This window comes from Cupressus sempervirens, chromosome 3, assembly GCF_028749045.1.
Source record: "Cupressus sempervirens isolate cs-2001-9-10 chromosome 3, ASM2874904v1, whole genome shotgun sequence".
Lineage (NCBI taxonomy): Eukaryota > Viridiplantae > Streptophyta > Pinopsida > Cupressales > Cupressaceae > Cupressus > Cupressus sempervirens.
The window spans coordinates 408,932,931-408,954,544 of NC_143120.1; the positions used below are offsets into that span (position 1 = coordinate 408,932,931).

The 21,614-nt window shown below is 33.4% G+C and overlaps 1 protein-coding gene across 1 annotated transcript; it reads left to right on the forward strand.

The window, feature by feature from the left end:
* The first annotated feature begins 4,866 nt into the window (after positions 1 to 4,866).
* Positions 4,867 to 5,406, forward strand: LOC149566742 (F-box protein GID2-like). The gene has a single exon (XM_089816524.1). It carries the CDS (start codon positions 4,867 to 4,869, stop codon positions 5,404 to 5,406), a length of 540 nt encoding a protein of 179 aa, XP_089672650.1.
* Positions 5,407 to 21,614: the final 16,208 nt, after the last annotated feature.

The following is a 21,614-nucleotide window of genomic DNA, read 5'->3' on the forward strand; positions in this document are numbered from 1 at the left end:
GAGGTCCTACACATAATCTTTTAGCTTCATGCATCTAAGGGTGGTGTGCCCTTTCACCCTATGAAACTTGCAATACTCATTGTCTCTATACCATGCAGCTTTGGATTGGCTTGGGTCGATTTGCTGGGTAGGAGAAAATTTGATGAGGTTTTCCTTGACTAATTTCTCAAAAATGACATCCAATGGCTCACCAAGGGGTGTATAGTTTCAAGGTGTAGGTTGGAACTTGGGCTTTGGTCCTACAGCTACATTGATGGCATTAGCTTGATTGTTAAACCCTTGAAAGTTGGGCTTTGGATTGTGGCTTTGAAAGCTTTGCTGATTCTATTGTTGGTTGTTGATAGCTTGTTGATTGTTTTAATTTAGTGTTTCTAAAATTAATTTATTTATTTTTATACCATTAAATCCCTTTATCTTAATTAAAAATATTTAATTAAGGAATCCTCTCCCAAGCCATTTTAACACAATCACCCATAGTAACAAAGTAATGCCATTTTGATCATGAAGTAAAGCCATAATGCCATTTTTGAGAAGCCATTTTACATCAAATCCATTCACCCAAGCCAAAATCCATCAAGAACACCATTGAAGCCTTTGGAGAATCGAGCATATATCTTATCTAATTAGACAAAGCTACTCAACAAGAGAGCTTCTCATTGAGAGAGCCCATTAATGACTCATATTCTCAATTGAGAGCTCATCTCAGTCTATCCTTGAAGTTTGTTTTGAGTTTGATTTAGAATTTTGTGTGCACTTAGTGTTGATTTTGAACCTTTTGAAATGGAAACTTGAAGTTCTTTTTAAGTTTCCAAAAATGAAGTGTTCCTAACTTTGCATGAATGCATCTAAAACCTTGATGTTGAAAGGATGCAAATGATTGGATTGATTTAGTTTCTTTGTTAAAAGATTTTTTTGCAAATTTTTAGTTTTTTAATGGATTTAAGTATGATTTGGGGGTTCATTTTAAGCACTAAAATAAGGTGTGTATGATTTTGCTCCCTTAAAAAAAATTGGCCAAGATCCCACAAGAAGAAGAAGAAGAAGTAGACGAAATAGAAGAAGAATATAGACAAGAAGAGGAAGAAGAATTCCAAGTGCTCCGTCCACCTATAAGCTTGAAAAATCTGAAAACACTCTAAATCCCATCAGAATGTTTGCAAAGAACTCTTGCTTCATCTTCTTCTTGCTTCCTTGGACCTGCAAAACCTGATTAAATGCCCCTACCAATCACCAAAATATGAAAATTAGCTAAAGTTAGTACAAAACATGCAATTTTGACTACAAATGATAACAAGCATGACCCATGCGGGGTCCCACCAGGCGTGCCAGAATGTATACAAAGATTAGTAATGCAAAGAACACTAAATATCAAATCAAAAGTATTCACAAAACTAAATAAATGTAACTTCAAGATAGACTAAGATGAGCTCTCAATTGAGAATATGAGCCATTAATGGGCTCTCTCAATGAGAAGCTCTCTTGTTGAGTAGCTTTGTCTAATTAGATAGGATGTATGCTCGATTCTCCAAAGGCTTCAATGGTGTTCTTGATGGATTTTGGCTTGGGTGAATGGATTTGATGTAAAATGGCTTCTCAAAAATGGCATTATGGCTTTACTTCATGATCAAAATGGCATTACTTTGTTACTATGGGTGATTGTGTTAAAATGGCTTGGGAGAGGATTCCTTAATTAAATATTTTTAATTAAGATAAAGGGATTTAATGGCATAAAAATAAATAAAATAAATAATTAAATAATTAATTAATAAATGATGATGTCATCATAGACTTTTTCAAAAAATAAAAATACTTTATTTTCTAAAGTTTTTAGGTGTCTACAGCGACATGTGAAGTTATATGGCTTCAAAAGTTGTTAATAGCCTTGTTTGGTCAGAAGGTTGAGACTACTGTGATACACTATGACAATCAGAGTTGCATCAAGTTGTCTGAGAATCCAATATTTTATGATAGGTCTAAACATATAGACATCAAATATCACTTCATCAAAGATTGTGTACAACGGGGAGTTGTTTAGCTATAGTACATACCTATAGAGGAGCAGGTAACTTAGACATTTTGACAAAGGCATTAGGGAAGGAGAAATTCATCTTCTTCAAAGATAAGTTGGGTGTCATGCAGAACAACTTCCTCGCTAAGAGGGAATGTTAGTTTTAGGTAGCTTTGAAAATTGTTTGTCCATACATGATTAATTGACAAATAATGGTTAGAGTTACGATAATTATTTGTTAATTAATTAACTCCTTCTAGAAGCCATTAGTAACCTATTGGTTAGGTTGTTTTAATCAAGAAGCAACTAGAAACTTTTTGGTTGAGTTGTCTTGATCAAGAAGCAACTAGAAACCTCTTGGTTAAGTAGTATAAAAGGGGGTCAAGGGAGACATTTGGAGAACAGAATAGTACAGAGAACAACAAGAGTTGTAGAAGCATTTGTAGTGTTAGCAAATGAGTTTGTAGTGATAGCAAACAATCTTGCAGTGTTAGCAAGGGTGCAGTGATAGCGTTGGAGATAGCAGTAGAGAATATTAGCAGGAGAAATTAGGAGGTTGTCTAAATTCTACCAGTGAGAGGTAAGGAATTTTGTATCTTTTGATTTGTTGAAGTTAATATATTTTCCATTTGCAAAATTGGTTTTCCCTTAGGGGTTTTTCTAGGGACAATTTATCCAAAAATATTGTGTTCTTTATGTTCTGAATTTCTTTCCATATTTTATTGGTGAAGTTGCAGTTATGTTATTTTTCGATATTAGTCAGGAATTTATTTTTATTAATTTAATAATCATTTACAATAGGAGGTTAATAATCAGTGACTGCAATGGTATTAATTTTCACAAAAGAATGCTCTCATGCATAGGTTTGGGAAACAATTTTGGGCCAGTTGCATTCTAAAATCTGGAGGGAGAAAACTAAGATTGGAAACTTCTTAAATTCACTAGCGAGTGTTAGATATGAAGCATTTAGTAAATCATATCATTTAATATCTGTCGTCATTTGTATATGGGTTCGTATGTGGGTCTCATTTTTTGGTAGCTTAAATAGTGATGTGCAAAATGTTAAAAAGTTTTGTTTTTTATGGAAAAGATTATATAACAAGATTTTGTTTATCTATAGTTTTGGATGAAGTTGGCTATGTCAGTAAGATAATTGTGAAAAGAGATAAGGCAAATATATAATAAATAATTTATCAAAATTAGGTAATCAATGTGAATTGTATTATTAAAATTGATAAATAAATTTAATATGGAAGACAATGTTAGATGAGAGGTCTAATAGATCAATTCTTCTCTTATTACTATTTATTTCATATTTATGTTGTTTCTCTTCGTCTTTTCTTGAATACTATTATATAAATTAAAGAAAAAATCCTTATGTAATAAAGCTGTAATGAATGAATAAAAAATTACAAGATTAGAATCTGCTCGCCCAAATTAATAAACGACGTTACATTTTATATGTTTTTTTTATATTTTATAATTTTTAGTATGGCTCATTCAGAGTCATGCTTCGCAAACTATGTTGTCATTTACTTATTTTCAAACAAATGTCTTCTCGATTTTGCATAATGGAAAGAAAAGGTTGGATTTGATTAAAGTAAACGGGTGGAGACAGATAAGAATCGAGTGTTGATTATAATAAGTTGACCTGTAATCTTAGTTATTATTGACTGTAACTTTTGCTGTTTCTTTTGGCTTGCAATTATTGTTTGTAGCTGTTTAGTATTACTTTATTATTTTGGCTTTGGTTTGGTAATTTTATAATCTAGATGAGGGGTTAAATATTATTAAAGATCGAATTCATAATTTTTAGATATAATTTTGGTTTTCAAAAGTTGAGTGAATAATTTTTTTAAAAAAATAATTATATAAGTATTTTTATATATTTATTTTAATTTTGATTGTTTTTAGATCAATTGAATTATTGACTTCATTCATTTATTTGTTTATATCTGTATATTTATGGCATTAATTTAAGTTTTCACAATTTATCTTAGTTTGTTTTTGTAATGTAAAATTGATCATACAATTTAGATTTGAATATGAAATAGATATTTTCAAATTCTAATGAGTCATTCTCACCATTTTTTTTAGATCTAATTTACTTCATAAACTTAGAATCACAAAGTTTCCATAATCTATGATGATTTCTTTAAATTCTTTTCAATTCCACCGTATAGATTTTATGCTTGGTTAAAACTCAGATCCATAAGAATGTGAACCAATCATGCTCCAGACTTGTCTGACAAATCAATATATCTTAATATTCAAAAACATTTGTTTGAATATTAAATTTAATTTCGTAATATAACAGTCATTTAAACTATTAATTCATAGTCAAACAATCAGAGAATAATCAAATATATCAATAAGAATTATTTAGAACTTTTCAATTTGAGAATTTTAAACTTTTAAAACAACATTATTAAGCATAGAACATTTGTGTATCTTCTCATTGTACTTAATCTTTGTCATAAATGTAGAGCTCATTCAATCATAAAACTTGACCAAAACAAACTTGACCCTGTTTCAATTATATTAAAAATAGACTTTGAAGACTTTAAAGTACTTCTATATTATTTTAAGAACTGGCATTTATAAATTAAATGCTTGTCCCAAAGAAAGTGACATGATTGATATGTTGCAGGCATTGCTTGTGAAAAAAAAACAAAAAAAACATTAAGCTTTATGCAATGTGAAAGGTAAAGTTTTAAGACTACATGATAAATTGTTGTCGCAAATGAACTGTATCCATTACACTGTTAAGACAGCTTACGATTCACTGCAATATCTAGCTCTATATAAGTAGAACAGACATACCCATTTTACTATAAGAATTCAATTTCAAGAAATCCATGGAGTCCAAATCACAGAAAGTTGCAGGAGGTGAAGTATGTTCCAGAGGAAGCCATGAAATATTTGGGAAGATCATGAATGTGGATATTGTGGAAGAAATATTGAAGCATCTGGACGCCAAGTCATTGGGCATCATTTCTTGTGTTAGCAAAGGGTGTCAGAAAGCTGCAGAGAGTGAATACGTGTGGAAAATCTTATGTACCCACATACTTCCTTCATCTGTTCTTGAAACAGAGAGGTTGCAGTCATTGGTGTCAATAATGGGTGGATTCAAGCGCCTTTACATGAATTTCTTGCATCCTCTCCACTCATATTCCCATCATAATCTCTCTTCTTCTCTCGATGAAGATGTCATCAGGCTCTCTCTCTCACTGCTTTCAGTTGATTATTATGAAAGAAAGCTTCAATCTTCAAGAACCAGTAATGCCTCCAAATTTAAGATTGAATCAAGCATTGCTGCAAAAGTTCAACCTCGAGATTCCTGTTCAGATATGGTGGAAAAATCAATGAAGAGAATCAAAAGTGCATGTTTTCTCTGAGGCCTGCTGTCAAGATATAATGGAGATTTTTTTATACTTTGGTTTGTAGATGGACTGGACAATGAGAAGTTAGCTATTAGGATTAGAGCCCTACTTGTTGGGATATTAATGAAACAGTCTTTGGACATCAGTTAAGTATTTTGTTTACAAAAGTTTTTAGGTTTTGAAATTTTGATATATTTAAGGTTTTGGGCTTCTGCCATGAATGAGTTAGAATTTTACATTTGAAATTCAATATGACTTATTCAGAGTCATGCTTCTCATGTTACGGGATTAATCGGATCCCTTCAGACATCTGTTATACTTTTAAATGAGTTTAGCTTGTTGAAGATGATTCTGCACAATCTCATCTGGGAAAATTGTTGGGATTCAAATCACATATCTGATTTATGAATTAATTTAGACCAATGTTACATTGACTGTAATTTTGGCTGTTCTATTGATTTATAGGTATTTGGATATGATTTTTGGTTTCTTTATATCATATATTTTAATTATTATTTTTTGAGTGTATGTTTTTAATCTTTTAAACAATAATGATGGAATTTACAATTATAAGAATAAAATTATAATTTTATTATTAGAAATGAGGATTCTACAAGTACTTTGATAATTTGATATAATTTGGAACAATAAAGTGTAAATAGATAAGTAGGAGATATTTCTGAGGAAGCAAGTCAGTCAAACCCATTGATCCATGTTTCGTGAGTAGTGATTCACACATTAATGAATCCATCTTTCACGAGAATAAATGGAACACTTAGTACTCATTGGATCTAGGTTGGGAGGTCACCTATTTGTGTACTACCTTAACTAAGGAGTTCCCATTAAGCCCACTCTGCTTGCAACCCCATTTGTAAAACCTTCACCAAGTGTTGTGCATTATGAACCATTCATTATAAAGGTTCATTGATGAGCTTAAGGTCATAGGTAATGCACTCTGTGAAGGTTTTGTGAATGGGGTTGCAAGTAGAGTGGATTTAACCATGGAGGGGAACTCCATAGTTAAGCATGCTCATGCTGAGTAGTACAAGGATGGGTAACCTCCGGACTTCACTTCTATGAGCATCATTTACATCCAATTAGTGCTAAGTGTTCCATTTATGTGATAGCAATAATTTGAGGGGAATGTATTTTTTTTAAGCTTGTAGGAAAATAAAAAGAGGAAATAGGAAGTTGAGTAGATAAATATATTATTTATATGTATTTCATTTAAGGGAAAAGATATAACCAAAAAAATAGAATATAAATAGATTGTTTGTAGATTTAGCTTTGAGATTTTCATATTGGCATCAAAAAAGAGGAGAAAGAAGCCAAGACTCTAAATAAAGAAGAATTTTATTATAATATCAAAGTTTTAATTCTATATGAAAAGATTATATATTAAAATTATTTAATTTATTTATATGTGGATTCTTATGAATATAGTTGACTATATTTCAAAGATTACAAAAGCTAAATACAAAACAAATATGCAATCTTAAAAATAAAAAACAATCATAATAGAACAAAAATATGTCTCCAAAAACGATACAACCATGAAATTACAAATCTAACAAAAAAAAAAAAAAAAATCATTAAATTGTAATATATAAATAGCTAGATAGCCCACTTATATATTATGATAATAATTGATGATCAATATAAATTGCTTCTTCTTGCTTATTTGGATCTACATCAGCCAAGTGAATTTGTTGACAAGAAATTATACTTTTAATCAAAAGTTAGTTTTTCATTATTTCTAAGGGACCTTTAATTCATATGTCTAAGGTTGGGCTTCTCACTGATTTGATTGTAGTTTGTATGGATGTTTAGGGTGGGGTCATATGGAAGGAGGCTCCTTACCAAGTAGAGTGAGGTCATGTGTTAATATTTTAAAGCTTGTGGCCACATTCAATTTTAAGGAAGTTTGTGGTCTCATCATTACAACTATGTGTTTTATGGTTTGTGCATAAAAAATAAGTAAAGAAATCAAATCTCTCTAAAAATATGTTTTAAGAAAAAAAAAAAATTAAAACTATTTACAAATGACCAAAAAAATTCTTAAGCTAGTGGGGTACTTTCTAGCCCCACTCCTTTTTGGCCTTCTTAGAGGGTGTTGTGGTTCTAAACCACACACCACATTTTTCGATCTTGCAAATGGGGACCCCCTTCTTTTCTATTTGTCATGCACTCTTTAGCTCCTTGATTTGTCAAATCATAGTCTCTTCCAAGAGATCTTCATGGTCAAGAGGCTCTAGGTCACGTTAGGTAGGTTTTTGGGCCAATGTTGTTAATTTTATTTTGTGTTGAGTTCCCAATTTTTGTCTAAGTGTTTTATTTTTCATCTTTCACTTTTCATTCTAAGAGCATGATGGTGACCCTTGGGATTCACTAGACCTAACATGGATTCATGATTTAGATAATAACCAAGTTAATTTTCTTTAATTAGTTTGTTGTTTTCAATAAAACATTGGTGATATTTGCATTGCATGTGTAGATTCAACACACACATTTTCAAAAGTTGAGGTTAAAGAAGTAGGAGTTCAAGTCCATGCCAATGTTGGATTATATGGATGACATAAATCATACAAATAACTATAAATAAATATGCACAAGTTCTCTAAGACCCCGTTTGAGAAAAACTCAAAAACCATTTTCAAATCTGGGAACTTCAATTTTTTGGGACTTACACACCTTGTGTAGGTCCCTAAGACATATATGTGCAAAAGGTACATGGGTACACAAATGCACCAAAATCATCAAAAATATTAGAAACAAGTGCACAAGAGTGGTTTAAAAACCCATTTGAGCAAAAAATCTAGGATTCATTTTCAAATTTGGGAACTTTGATTTTTTTGGACTTGTGCACCTTACATAGGTCCCCAAGGTGGTCATGTCCCTAAGGTGCATAGGTGCACAAGTGTGAAAATTTGCAAGTTTTGAAAGTGCCTAGGTGCACAAGTTTGCAATTTTGAAGTACTAGAGATGCACACATCTAAAGGTCCCTAAGGATTATACCCAAACCCACAACTTCCAAATTCCAAGGAGTACCTGAGAAGTCACACTTAATAGATTTGCACTCAAAAGTTGAAGATACTAAATCTTGCTAGATATTATTCAAGAGAAGAATTGGATAAGATCAATAATTGGACTCATAATATACAAGATAGTAATAAGGTCATGTTATCTATGTATGAAGATATCAAGGATATGTAGGAAAGAACATGCACCCAACTATTAGAAGAGGATATGTACCATAGTGTGGCTAACTTGGAGATTTTTTACAATGAGTCCAAAATACAATAGACGCTTAGTGGAAATAGTTGTACAATAATTATGAGCATCATTTGTGTATATGTGAAATGTGGGCCTCGAATCCTGACATACACTTGAACATGGTCATTATCTGAAAGATCATCCCAGAATGAATATGAGATTATTCATCCGAGTAATCCAACAATTTGACCTATTGCCTTCTAACTAGAAGGATTTTTCCTTTGCTCTTAGAAAGAGAAGTTGGTAACCAAACCTCTAGTATGAAGGATTTATAGCTAAATGAGAATGTAAATTATGTTAAATGAAATGCATTGTTAAGCTAAGAAAAAGAAGCATATTATTCTATATGTATGTATATTAAGCTAATATGGGATTGCAATGCAAGAAATTAAGCTATGGATATATGAGCAAAATGAGTAGATATTCTAGCATAAATTTGATACCAATTCAATTCAACCCCCCTAATGAGAAATTGAAGGCTCCTTAAATAGAACCCTAGGATCAATCGCCAGTCGAGATCAATCAAAATGAATGGTCAAGATTGAAGATGAGATTCGATCTGAATGGAAAATTCTTTATGAAAAGGGAATTAACTGATTGCTTTTTAGTGGAGTAAGGAGTTAACAGATTTAATTTTTAGTGGAATAAGGAGTTAACTAATTTAATTCCTTTTCTGATTTTAGTCCACCCAGAGTTTCCATTTTTGAACTAAAGAGAAGATTTCGAGAAAATATTTAATTTAATAAAATAGAATATGACCTCATAAATGGATAAACTTTAATTAATTGAATAATTAAATTCAAAAATTAAAAAGAGGAGATATCTTATTAAATCAAGTACATTTAATTCCTTTGTACATTAGCTAAAGAGGTAGTTTTAATTCAATTAAAGTATGAACACTTATAATTAAATTTAATTTAATCAATAGGTTTAATATAGCTAATTTGAGTCAATACTTAGGAATTAAATAAATAGTGTGATTAATGCAGATTAGGGTTTTCTGCATTTGACACCTAGGTTAAGTAGTGATTATCAGAATTAGAAGTGCCTAGTAAAATAGGACTTAGGAATGATTGAATAGACTAGAATTGGTTCAACATGGCAATGTTTGATTTTGGGGTATTACATTTGCCCCTCTTTGAATGAATGTGTGAGAAACACATTCAATTCAAAGAAATCAGAAGTATGATGCATAGATCAAGAAATGAGATTGGTTCTAAAATTGATGACATGGAGACCAATTGATAAGCTTTTAAAGGTTATCTCCAAAATGGAGCTTAACCTTAGGAGATCCAGATAGAATACCTAGATATTGAAGTTGATAAGCTTTTAAAGGTCATCTCCAGAATGAAGCATAACCTTAGGGGACCCGGATAGAACACCTAAATACCGAAATTGATAGCATGAAGATTGTCAAATTTTATAGAATCATTCCTACAATGAGATTCAATCCTCAGGAGTCGGGGTTTAGACTGTCCCAATACCTATCCATTAAAAGATGACAAGATTAATCATGATTCATAGAGTCAACCCTAGAACAAGGCTTGATCCTCAAGAGTCAAGTTTTAGACTATTCTAATACATGTCCATTGAATAGTGATTGAAAGCAAGAGCCTAGAATTATCCCTAGAATGAGGCTTAATTCTCTGCAAGAGGGATTATCTCTATAACAAAGCTTAACCCTTAGCAAGAATTTGGGATTATCTCTAGAATGGAGCTTAATTCCCTAGAGTTGAGATAGAACACCTAAATACTGGTCCATGAAAGAGATAACAAGACCTATCATGAGTCATAGAATCATCCCCAAAACAAGGCTTGATCCTCAAGAATCAAGGTTTAGACTATCTTGATACCTATCCATCAAACTCTGATAAGGACTGCTATAAGATGTGATCATTTGATCAAAAGATGAGATAGATGATGTATGATGCCAGATGGAGGGGAACAAGTTGCCCCAAGTGGTTAGATGCCCCGAGTGATGAGGACATAAGATCGAGATTGAGTTGAAGAAAGTTTTGAAAGATTCAATGATGTAATCATCTTGCCTCCTTAGAAGAAAAATTGAAAAATGACACACCAAAATAGTAATGTAAAGTAGTACCTTGGGAGATATTGAAAAATCTGAGGTTCAAAAGAATATAGAAGAGATCAAAAGAAAATTTGGAGTTGATTCGAAGTGATTTCGAGGTCAAAAAGGCCAAGTTTGTTTGAAGTTTGACTAGAGTTGACTTGATTTGACTTTTTCTAGAGATTTTGAAAAATTTGAAGAAAAAGTGATGTGAAAAGATTCCAAGATTCACAAAGTATCAAAAAAATTGGACTACACAACTATTCAATTGCGTCGGTCCCAAATTTTTAAAATGCTTTCTCGAGCTAGATATGTGTAGGATCATGGTGTACCAAACTATGGCCTTAAGTGGTAGTGAAAAACTAGCAAATCAGGGTTATGTCAACTTGACACATAATTTTAAAGTGGTTCTAGACTTTATATCAAAAATTTGTAAGAAAATAATCTGTAGGAAATAGAATCTAGTTTCTAAACTACAAGGCCTTATCTGGAGAAAAAATTATTTGATTGGTCAAAAGTTTGGATTTTAATGCAGTGCTACAAAAATTTCAAGGCAAAAATAAAAAGTAGGTGTATGTCTGACCACCTTAATCATAATCAAATGGTAATATTTTTAAATATAATTTTAGATATAAAAAGTAGACTCATGCCTGGATGTGACGCATATTTTTGACAATTTTTATTCCAAATAAATAATTAATTATGGATTTTTTACTATACTATTTTCAGAATTAAAAAACTCCCATGTCTGACCACCTTAACTAGTTCAAAAAAAATCAAAATTAAGTTTTTTTTTTTTTTTTCTTATACTTGTCAAAGCATAGAATGTGACGCATCTTTTGGATTTCACAAATCTTATACAGTTTGAAAGTTATAGCTATTTTTCAACCAGTATGTCAATCAGCAATTTGTAGCTAACTCCATTAGAAAAAAAGTAATAATTACTTACTGAACTCGTAATTTGACAAAACTTACATTTATGAAAAGCTAAGAACATTCTTAAGAAATCCTTTTCATTACATCAAATTTTGGTTAAAAAAAAGTCATCAACTACATGCTTGAAGTAAAAAACACATAAGAACATGCCAAAAACACATTTTCAGGATGTTTTAAAGATGACCATATAAGGTTGGTATTGAAAGATATAGTAGGAATTATAAAGGTATTAATTGTTTTCATTTAGTATCAGGATGGGTGGGAAAAAAGTGGGAATAGATTTTGAAATTCTTTGAGGCATTTCAGAACTACATATTTTTCAGACCGCCACTTTTTGGCACACCATGATCTTGCACATACCCAGCTGCTTAAGTGTGTCATATTTTGAAATTGATCCCAAAAATGAGTTTAGAGCGACTAAATTAGCTAGGGGTTTACTTTAACACAAATCAAAGTATTTTGAAAAATTAGGTCAAAACCTATATAAGGGCCCAAAGAGTCATTTTCAAATCAGTTGTGTTTTTTTCTTTTGTGGAGAAGAGAGCTCTGAGGAGAAAATGGCAGTTCTCGTGTATTCACACTGATTTGAGCACTCCTAATGACACAGTCGACCGATGGACTATGGGCATCTAGTGAGTCATTGATAACCTTTCTTCGCATTTCAATTTTTATGCTTTTTGAGATGTTTGTAGCATGTTTTAGGTGTTTTAATATTTCATTGTGCTGGTCTTCGTGCAAGGATGTCTCTCCTTGCATGGGCCCAATTTCCCTTCGCATGAAGAAGTACTAGAGAAGTACTTCGTTGCCTGATGTAATGAGTTTCTTTGTGCGGGAGATACCCATTTTCACACAAGAAACTCTAAAAGGGTGACTTTTTTGCTTATTGTTTGATAGCTTTTCATGTGAAAAAGTGTGTCCTCATGCGAAGATCTGCAATCTTGCGTGAGAACATGACTTTTTATGTGAAATTCTAGCATAAAATACAACTTTAATTTCTTGAAAAGTGAGTTATCATTGTAATTTTGTGATTTCTTTCATTGTGTTCATTTATCTGAGACTAATTGTTGGCTTGTTGTGTTTGTGTGTGTAGGTTACATTTCTCGATGTCATATTCTGATCTCATTACCTACTCTATGGAGCTTTGTTACATCAACTTGATGATGTTGACATGGCACACATTGATAGGCTCAGATTATTGTATCTTTGTCGAATTCCACCAGTGCTAGTGAATTACAGCCTTTTGATTGCACTAGTAGAGCATTTCCATTTGGAGACAAACACATTCCATTTTCCATAGGGGGAGATGATGATCACCCCAAAGGATATCTAAAGGATACTCTGCATACCATTCCACAGACTACACATGGTTCATGACACAGTGCTGTGGACAGGCACAGAGGCACCGAGAGTCATCTTTTAGGAGGATATGATCATGAGTTGAGCCATCACATGAGATGAGCTAGTTCACACATATGGGCCCACTCACAAATTACCTACATTTTTGGGCATATTCATCAATTAATTTTGGATGCTAGATAGAGGGCAACATGGATCAAAGTGCAGATGGGGCAGTATGTTGTAGATGATGTTAGAGAGTCCAGAGATATGGATGAGGTCAATGCATGCTCACCCATATGTTCCATGAGATGCATGAGGTAGTTTATCATGAGAGGAATAGCATGGATGTCGAGGTCTATGTTCTTTAGATATGGGCATGGGAGCACTTGCCAGTCACTAGACCCATATTTGTAGATGAGCAATAGTCTATGAAGCCCTACATATGCCAATATAGAGGCCAGTTGACCCAGACATGTCTAGGAAAGATTGAGCAGTGGAGAGGCCATCTGGATGACTTGGTAGCAGTGGTGTGGTGGCCTTGGAGAGAGACAGAGGATTGGGATGATGCACCCCAAGAGCTGGGACACATGTTCACCTCTCAGCCACTGATAGATCAATCTACATAGATTGTGAAGAGATTTCCTCTGACACAGGTGTGGTGATAGTATGGTCAACCACAGGACATATCGTAGGAATACTCCTCATATGTGTGGTTGGCGACACATTTGGACCATGGGTGGTCTTCGAGATTAGATGTCGGTAGATCGATGATTGATGTGTGCAACTTGGTTGTGACACAATCAGATTATCTACCAGTAGTAGTAGATGGGGGGATGACTCTAGCTTAGCAGGTACATTTTGCAAGTCATCCCTTTCCATGGTTCACATACCACGTTAGGATGGCTAAACTTGTTCAACCAGTATAGGCACCACCACAGCAGCCCCAACAGGAGGGAGTCAGACACAGGATGCACTAGGTACCAATTCCACCTCAACAGATGTGAGTAGGTCTATGTGTGGGTGGTAGTGGGATAGGTCATAGAAGACCTTGAGGTGAGATGGGTTCCTTAGGAGCCATCAGAGGAGACACCCAGAGATCTCAAATAAAGGCAACACAGCTAGTTGAGTAGGATGAGGGAGACAAGGAGATGTAGGACCAGCCTATTGTAGGGGCTTAGGGTGGGGATGTCCTACCATAGACCTAAGAGGCCCTGAGGAGATCTAGAGAGCAAGTGTAGATTGTGCAATGATAGTTAGGAGATTTTCACATATAGGTTGCTATTAGGGATACCTAGATAGTAGAGTGAGATCAGGAGTTCCATGATTTGTGGGGGCAACTAGAGCTAGGTGCTAGGAGATCAAAGCAATAGTAAGATGAGATCTGACTGCAGTTAGCTAGGGTAGCCTATTACTTATTAGTAGTTGTGCCAAACATGGCAGAGTAGGTGCTCAAATTTTCACAGTATGCATGAGAGTCAGGGGGGCATGACCTCCAATGAGACCAAACATGCCTCCTCCTCCTCTACTAGCAAGAGGTGAGGGGAGAGGAGAGAGTTAGCTTCATTTTGGCCTGATTTTGATCTGGCTCTATATCGATTGGTGTGCCAGCACCATTTTGTATCATTTTTAAGATCGACAATGCTTGAGTAGCATCCATTTTTTCACCGATGTACACTTTATACACACACACACACATGAGATTTTTTCATTCGAGCACCCTTTGCATGTGTCACTTTCTCTCTTTATAGTTTTTCATACATGAAATATTTATGCTATGGTTTATGAGTATAAATTTGATATGATGTATGGATGCAAATCTGATATAATGTATGAATGTAGTGTAGATGAAATGAATCATGATAGAATGTAGGAAATGCACAATGTGAATGAACTAACATCTCATGTAGTGTTCCATTTTCTTGATAGTGGTAGGTATTCCTTGAAGATCGAGAGGATGAATGAAAGAAGCAAATGCTTGTGTAGCTGTTAAGAAACATGATACTTTGAAGAAGCCCACAATCCCTCATCAAAAAGGATGTAAGTAAATTAGTGATTGGACCATGTGTCTATGCAAATGCAGAGTATGCAATGCAACCCTATGCTAGATGCAACCCTAGGTATGGTTACCAAACTTCAATAATTATCATCACTGAGAATTTAGCAAAATTCCATATGTTGTACAATACTCACTTGCATTGCAATCATGGAAATATGAATAGGACATATGTTCTAGTTTTGTTAGGATTAAATGTAAGCATTTGAGGCACAAGAAGCCAAAATGACTAGAACTTTTGTCCCTTTTAATGTAGTAAGTTAACATAATCATCAAAGAATAAATGTTAGGATGACCAAACTATTTCTTACATGCAGACACACCAGACACATGAGAGATCCTTCTTATGTTAAGTGATCAGTAAGTATTCTATCTCCAACAACCTCTGCATTTATAACCTAAGACAAAAGTGTGCTAAGTATACTCTTAGTGACCTATATGTTCACTTAGCAGGATAAGTATTAGTATTTACTATAGCATAAAAAGTTCACTCCAACAAGCAAGGAGAAGAACCAACTTCAGTGAAGAGTCCATATAAAAGGAGTCGAGGTACACGTGACCATCCAATACGAGATGGAGGCTCTTATGGTGAACACCCCTTTTATAAGGATGCTTTAGATCATTGGAACTAAACCATCAAATAGAAAACAAAGAAAGGATCTTGCCCCCAATCCTTGCTTTGCTAGTCAAAAATGACCTCATTGAGTTGCTCAAAGAGAAATGATAAAGCGAAAGCAAAACAAACAAAGGAAAAAAAAACTGAGCATATCCCAAAAAAATTCATCATTTTGAGTTTAGTTTTTGTTTTATAGGATTGATGTCAAGTGTCAATGTTCAGAATATATATGTGAAAGAAATCTCTTTAGTAGGGTGACAAGATTAGATAGACATAGTTAGAAAAAGTGCTGACTAAAGTCAAAGAGGAATCTTTAGTAAGAAGAACCCTACTAGGAAACTTAGTGATAGTAGACAAGCACAATTAGGACAACTAGTGATCATGTGAGAGATGTTCTATGAGAGGAATCTTTAAAGTGACATGAGCAAAAATAGATAGATGTAGTTAGAAAAATCGGTAACTAACACATAAGAGATTATCCATGAGAGGAATCTCAAAAAGTGACACTAGCGATAGTAGGTAGATGTAGTTAGAACAACTGGTGACTAACGAATAAGAGATTGTCTACGAGAGGAATATCAAAAAGTGACACTAGTCATAGTAGCCAGACAAGTTAGAACAACTGGTGATTGACATGTAAGAGATTATCTGTGAGAGGAATATCAAAAATTAACACTAACAACAGTAGGAAAATGCAATTAGAACAACTAGTGACTGACGCATAAGAGAATGTTCGTAAGAGGAATCTCAAAAATTGACACAAGCGACAGTAGGTAGACACAGTTAGAAAAACTAGTGACTATTGCATAAGAGATTTTCCATGAGAATCTTAAAAAGTGACACTAGTGAAAGTAGGTAGATGCAGTTAGAAAAACTAGTGATTAATGTGTAAGAGATTCCTATGACACTATAGGGCATTACCCTCTAGTTATGATAAGATTCAATCCATGGATACATGAGCGAAAGCAAAAAACTAAAGTAGGAAAGCAACTGTATAGGAGCCAAAAGATGCACTGCAAGATATAGCATTGGGAACAAGAGGTGCCTATTTACCAAGTTTTCACCTTTTTAGTAGAGATTCTATTTTTTTGCTACCATGATGCCTATTGCTAGGTTTTCACCAATAACATCTCTTTTTTGTATTTCAATTTTTTGTATTTTTCTCTTTTTGACTTTTTTGTATTTTTGAATTTTTCAAATGTTTTTGGTATTACCAAGGTGTCTATTGCTAGGGTTTCACCAAGATAATGATTTTTTTTTTAGGAACTTTTGCGATTTTTAGATTTTTTTTTAGGACATTTAAGTATATATAGAGAGCTTTTGAAATTAGATTAGTTGTGAAACTACTTCAAGTGGAAAGTATTGATAGGCTCCCTGAGCACCTCTCCCTTGGCCGTAGAAAGTTTGTAAGCACTAGATCCAAACAATGCAGTGACTATTTAAGGACCAAGCCAATTGGGTTCAAACTTCCCTTTTTGTACCTATTGTTGTTGATTCTTAGGGTTTTCTCTCAAAACAAGATCACTCAGTTGGAAGTCACATGGCTTAACTTTCTTATTGTAGCTTCTAGACATATGTTGTTGAGACATCGAAAGATGATCGCACACCACTTGTTGACGTTCATCTAACAATTCTAGCTCTTGATGCCGAGATATTATGTAGTCATCATCAGTAATGAGACCCTCCATAGAGATTTTCAAAATGGTAATCTCAAACTCAATAGGAAACACACCATCTGATCCATATACTAAAGCAAAGGGTATTGTACCTATTGGAGTTATGATACTTGTTTTGAAAGCCCATAAAGCTAGATTAATATGAAGGTGCTAGTCCCTTCTAGATTTGTTAACTGCATGATGCAAGATCTTAAGGATTGCTTTGTTGGATGCTTTTGCTTGACCATTACCCTGAGGGTAATAAAAAGAAGACTAGTGTTACGTGATTCTAAAAAAATTTCATAACTCCTTGAGATTCTTATTTTTAAACTATCCTCCATTGTTAATAATAATGGAAGAAGGCACACCATACCTGCATATGATGTAATTCATAATGAATAGAGCTATAGTTCTACCATTTTCTATAGAAAGAGTGACTGCCTCTACCCACTTAGTAAAATAATCTATAGCTATAATAATGAACTTTTGTCCATTTGAAGAAGATGGGTGAATTTGACCCATAAGATCAAAAGCTCATTGTTGGAATGGACACAACATGATAGATGGAATCAGCTCCCTTGCTAGAGCATGGATCAGATCCCCATGGAGTTGGCATTATTTCTAGGACTTGCTGTAATTAATTGCCTCTTGCTCCATATTCGGCCAATAGTAACAAGCCCTAATAAGTTTATGAGCTAGCGTCAAGCCATTAGAGTGAGATCTACAAATGAACTCATGTACATTGATTAATGCATGTTTGGACTCATCAGGTTCTAGACACCTAAGGAATGTTTTGTTGAGGTCTCTCCTAAATAAGTTGTCAACAATAATAACATACTATGAAGAATTGTGGATAAGGTGACATTTTCCATTCTAGGTTAGACTATCCAAAATTGTTTGTGGATAAAAGCACAAACCCGTCTCACCCTTTTGTAAAGGAAAAGGCTAACAAAAGTATAACTATTCACCTTCAATGACATAAAATTGGTATTATTATTTTGAATTTGAAAATGAAGTTAACTATCAAAATGTGTAGAAATGGATGAAGTTTAGGATTATAATTTTTAATAATTATTTGGAATAAGAATGTATATATTTTCCAAATTTTTATAGATAATATTTTAGCTGCTAAAAAATACTAAAAATTGGGGGTCTAGTTCCCACCAGCAAACTATATGGAAATAAACTTATTTCCCTTTGATCTCAGACTATGTTATAAATAACATATATAGCTAGAACAATCAACAATAAAAATGGACTTTAGACCTATATTTTCTCTTTTATAATGATTCAAATTTTAACTTACCTAAAATTGACAATTTTCACCTCCATCGCATTTTTCCCACTACACTTTTCAAAACAAATCTATTCTAACCTAGAGAAAAATTATATATTCTAGAAGAGGACTCTCTCCTCTAGAACATCATATAATTTTTTTTTAAAAAAATATGTTTTAATATTTTTTCTTTCTCAAATTTGACATTTTTTTGAAGGTTAAAATATGTGATTTTAGAATTTTGTAATTATAATATACTATAACTAATTAAAACACTATAGACTTTATATGAGAATTTTCTTGATTCTAAGCTCTACAAAATGGTGTTTATATGTTATTTAAAAAAATCATAAAAAATACTAAGAGTTAATGAAACACCACTTTTCTAAAATAATTTTATTTCTTTAGTAATTGGATAAAAATTAGTATAAGCCATGCATTTAATAGACATTTTCAATTGGAAAAGTGTGAGACCATATATAACTTATCTAGAATGAATTTACCTAGATCATATGTTTGAACAAAATTGATTTTTAGATATAAATACTCAAATTTAATCATTCTAATAAGTTAGCCTAAAAGGTGACATAGCTTTGTACATTTACCCTTGTTCATGCAAATAGGAGTATATATGATGGTAGTAGGATGAGTCATGTCCTACAATAGAATATATCATCTAAGATTCAAGGGAATCATAGGCAACGTAGAGTAACATTCCCACCAAGAACTCATGTCAAAATTCATTCTCTAGCATTTGTAACATGGAAGTGAGAGTAACCATAGCATCAGCCACTTTGTTGTCCACCTGAGGAGTTTGGTGACAAGTGATATGAGAAAAATATTTGTTCAACTCATCCACCATGCATTTATAAGGGATCAATTTCTCATCCTTTTTCTGATGCACATCATTATCCTATTTAATTATGAGCTAGGAATCACCAAAGATGTTCAATTGGTCCACTCTCCATTCAACTGCAATCTTTATGCCATTAATAAGAGATTCATATTCTGTAATATTGTTTGTACAAGGAAACATAATCTTGTATACCTTAGGCAATGAATACCTTTGAGGTGCTATAAATAGTAGCCCAACACTAGATCCCTCTTGTGTGAAGGAACCATCAAAGAACATCACCCAAGTTTGGTATGTAAGCATTAGAATTGATTCATCAGGAAAGGTGATGTTTAGTAGCAGAAGACTCTTCATTGGTGCCTTTTCTAAGTAATCAAAAATTTCTTGTCCCTTGATAGCCTTTCATTCAACATATTGGATGTCAAACTCACATAGTATCATGACCCACTTAGCTAACCTCCATGTGAGAGATTCTTTGTTGAGTAAGTATTTCAGTGGATCAATTTTAGCAACTAGGCACATAGTATGAGCAAGCATGTAGTGTCTCATATTTTGGGAAGTGAAAACAACTACTAGGCAAGCCTTCCCGATGATACTATAATTCATTTCATAGGAGATCAACATGTGACTCAGATAGTAAATAGCTCTTTCCTTGTTATCATTGTCTTCTTGCGCTATCAAGATACATAGAGAGGTTTCTATTGCTAAGATGTATAGAATAAGAGGCTTCATGTGAATAGGAGGCATCAAGATCTATGGATTAGCAAGGTATTACTTTATCTATGTTAGACTTTGCTTACAATCTTGCCTCCAGTTATATTTTACACCTTTATGCAAAGTTTTAGTAAAAGGTTGTGATCTATTTGCTAGTTGTGAGATGAATCTATGAATGGATTGTAGTCTTCCTTGTAAGCCCCTCATTTGATTGATATTACAAGGTGGAGGCATATCCTTGATTGCTTGAACTTTCTCTAGATCAACCTTGATTCCTTTTGTAGAGACAATGTAACTAGGTAGTTTCCCAGATATTACACCAAATGCACATTTCTTGGGATTAAGTCTAAGACTGAATTTCTCCATGGGATCTAAGATAGGTCCCAAATCTTGAAGGTGAGTGTTGTGTTTTTCACTCTTAACCAGAATATCATCCACATAATGTTTCATTGTTTTATGCATCATGTCATGAAAAATAATAGTAATTTCCATCTAATATGTAGCACCAGCATTTTTCAGACCAAATGGCAATACATTCCAATAGAAAGTTCCCCATGAAGAAGTGAAAGTAGTCTTTTCTTGATCTTCTAGTGTAATTTTAATCTAATTATAACCAAAAAATCCTTCCATGAGTGAGTACATTTCATATCCAGTTGTCATGTCCACTATCACATCAATGTTAGGAAGTGGAAAATTATCGTTCGGACATGCTAAGTTCAAATCTCAAAAATTAGTACAGACTTTGATAGATTTTTCATGCTTGGAGATTGGAATAATGTTTGATATCCATTCAACATAATCAATAGAATGGATGAAACCAACTTTTAAAAGCTTTTCCAATTCAGTTTTGACCAGTAATGCAACATGAGGATGCATTTTCCTAAGTTTCTATTTGACTAGTTTAACCCCTGTCACAATAGACAAGTGATGCATTATGAGATCAGGATCTAATCTCGGCATATCTGAGTATGTCCATTCAAAGTTTATCATTTTCTCTTGGAAGAAGGCAATGAATTCCTCTTTTTCTTTTGGAGATAGAGACTATGCAAGATTTGCCATGTGACAATGCTCCTTTGTTCCCAAGTTGATTGGTTGTGTTGGTTCTATCAACATTGATGATATTTCCTAAAAATAACTATGAAGTGCATCAAATATCTCATCTCTAGGTACCTCAAAGAGGTTTTCACCCTTGGATACATCTTTTATTTTTACTATTTTAGGTTCTAACACTGCCACAATGTGGTTTTCACCATCGAACCTTCCATTTCTTTTCCTTTTGATTGTATGATTGAGATATTCGATGTTAGCTTCAGTCATGTGTTCGCTAGTGGAAGACGTTACAAGTTCAACAATGTTTAAGTAGTAGGCAAGATCATAGTCATTCTAGAATGTAGGGAGTTTACTAAATGTGTTGGAATTCTAGTCTATGAGCTTGGGATAG

What these genes read in the sequence shown, in the direction of transcription:
- LOC149566742 (XM_089816524.1), top strand. Translation starts at nt 4,867, where the DNA reads ATGGAGTCCAAATCACAGAAAGTTGCAGGAGGTGAAGTATGTTCCAGA.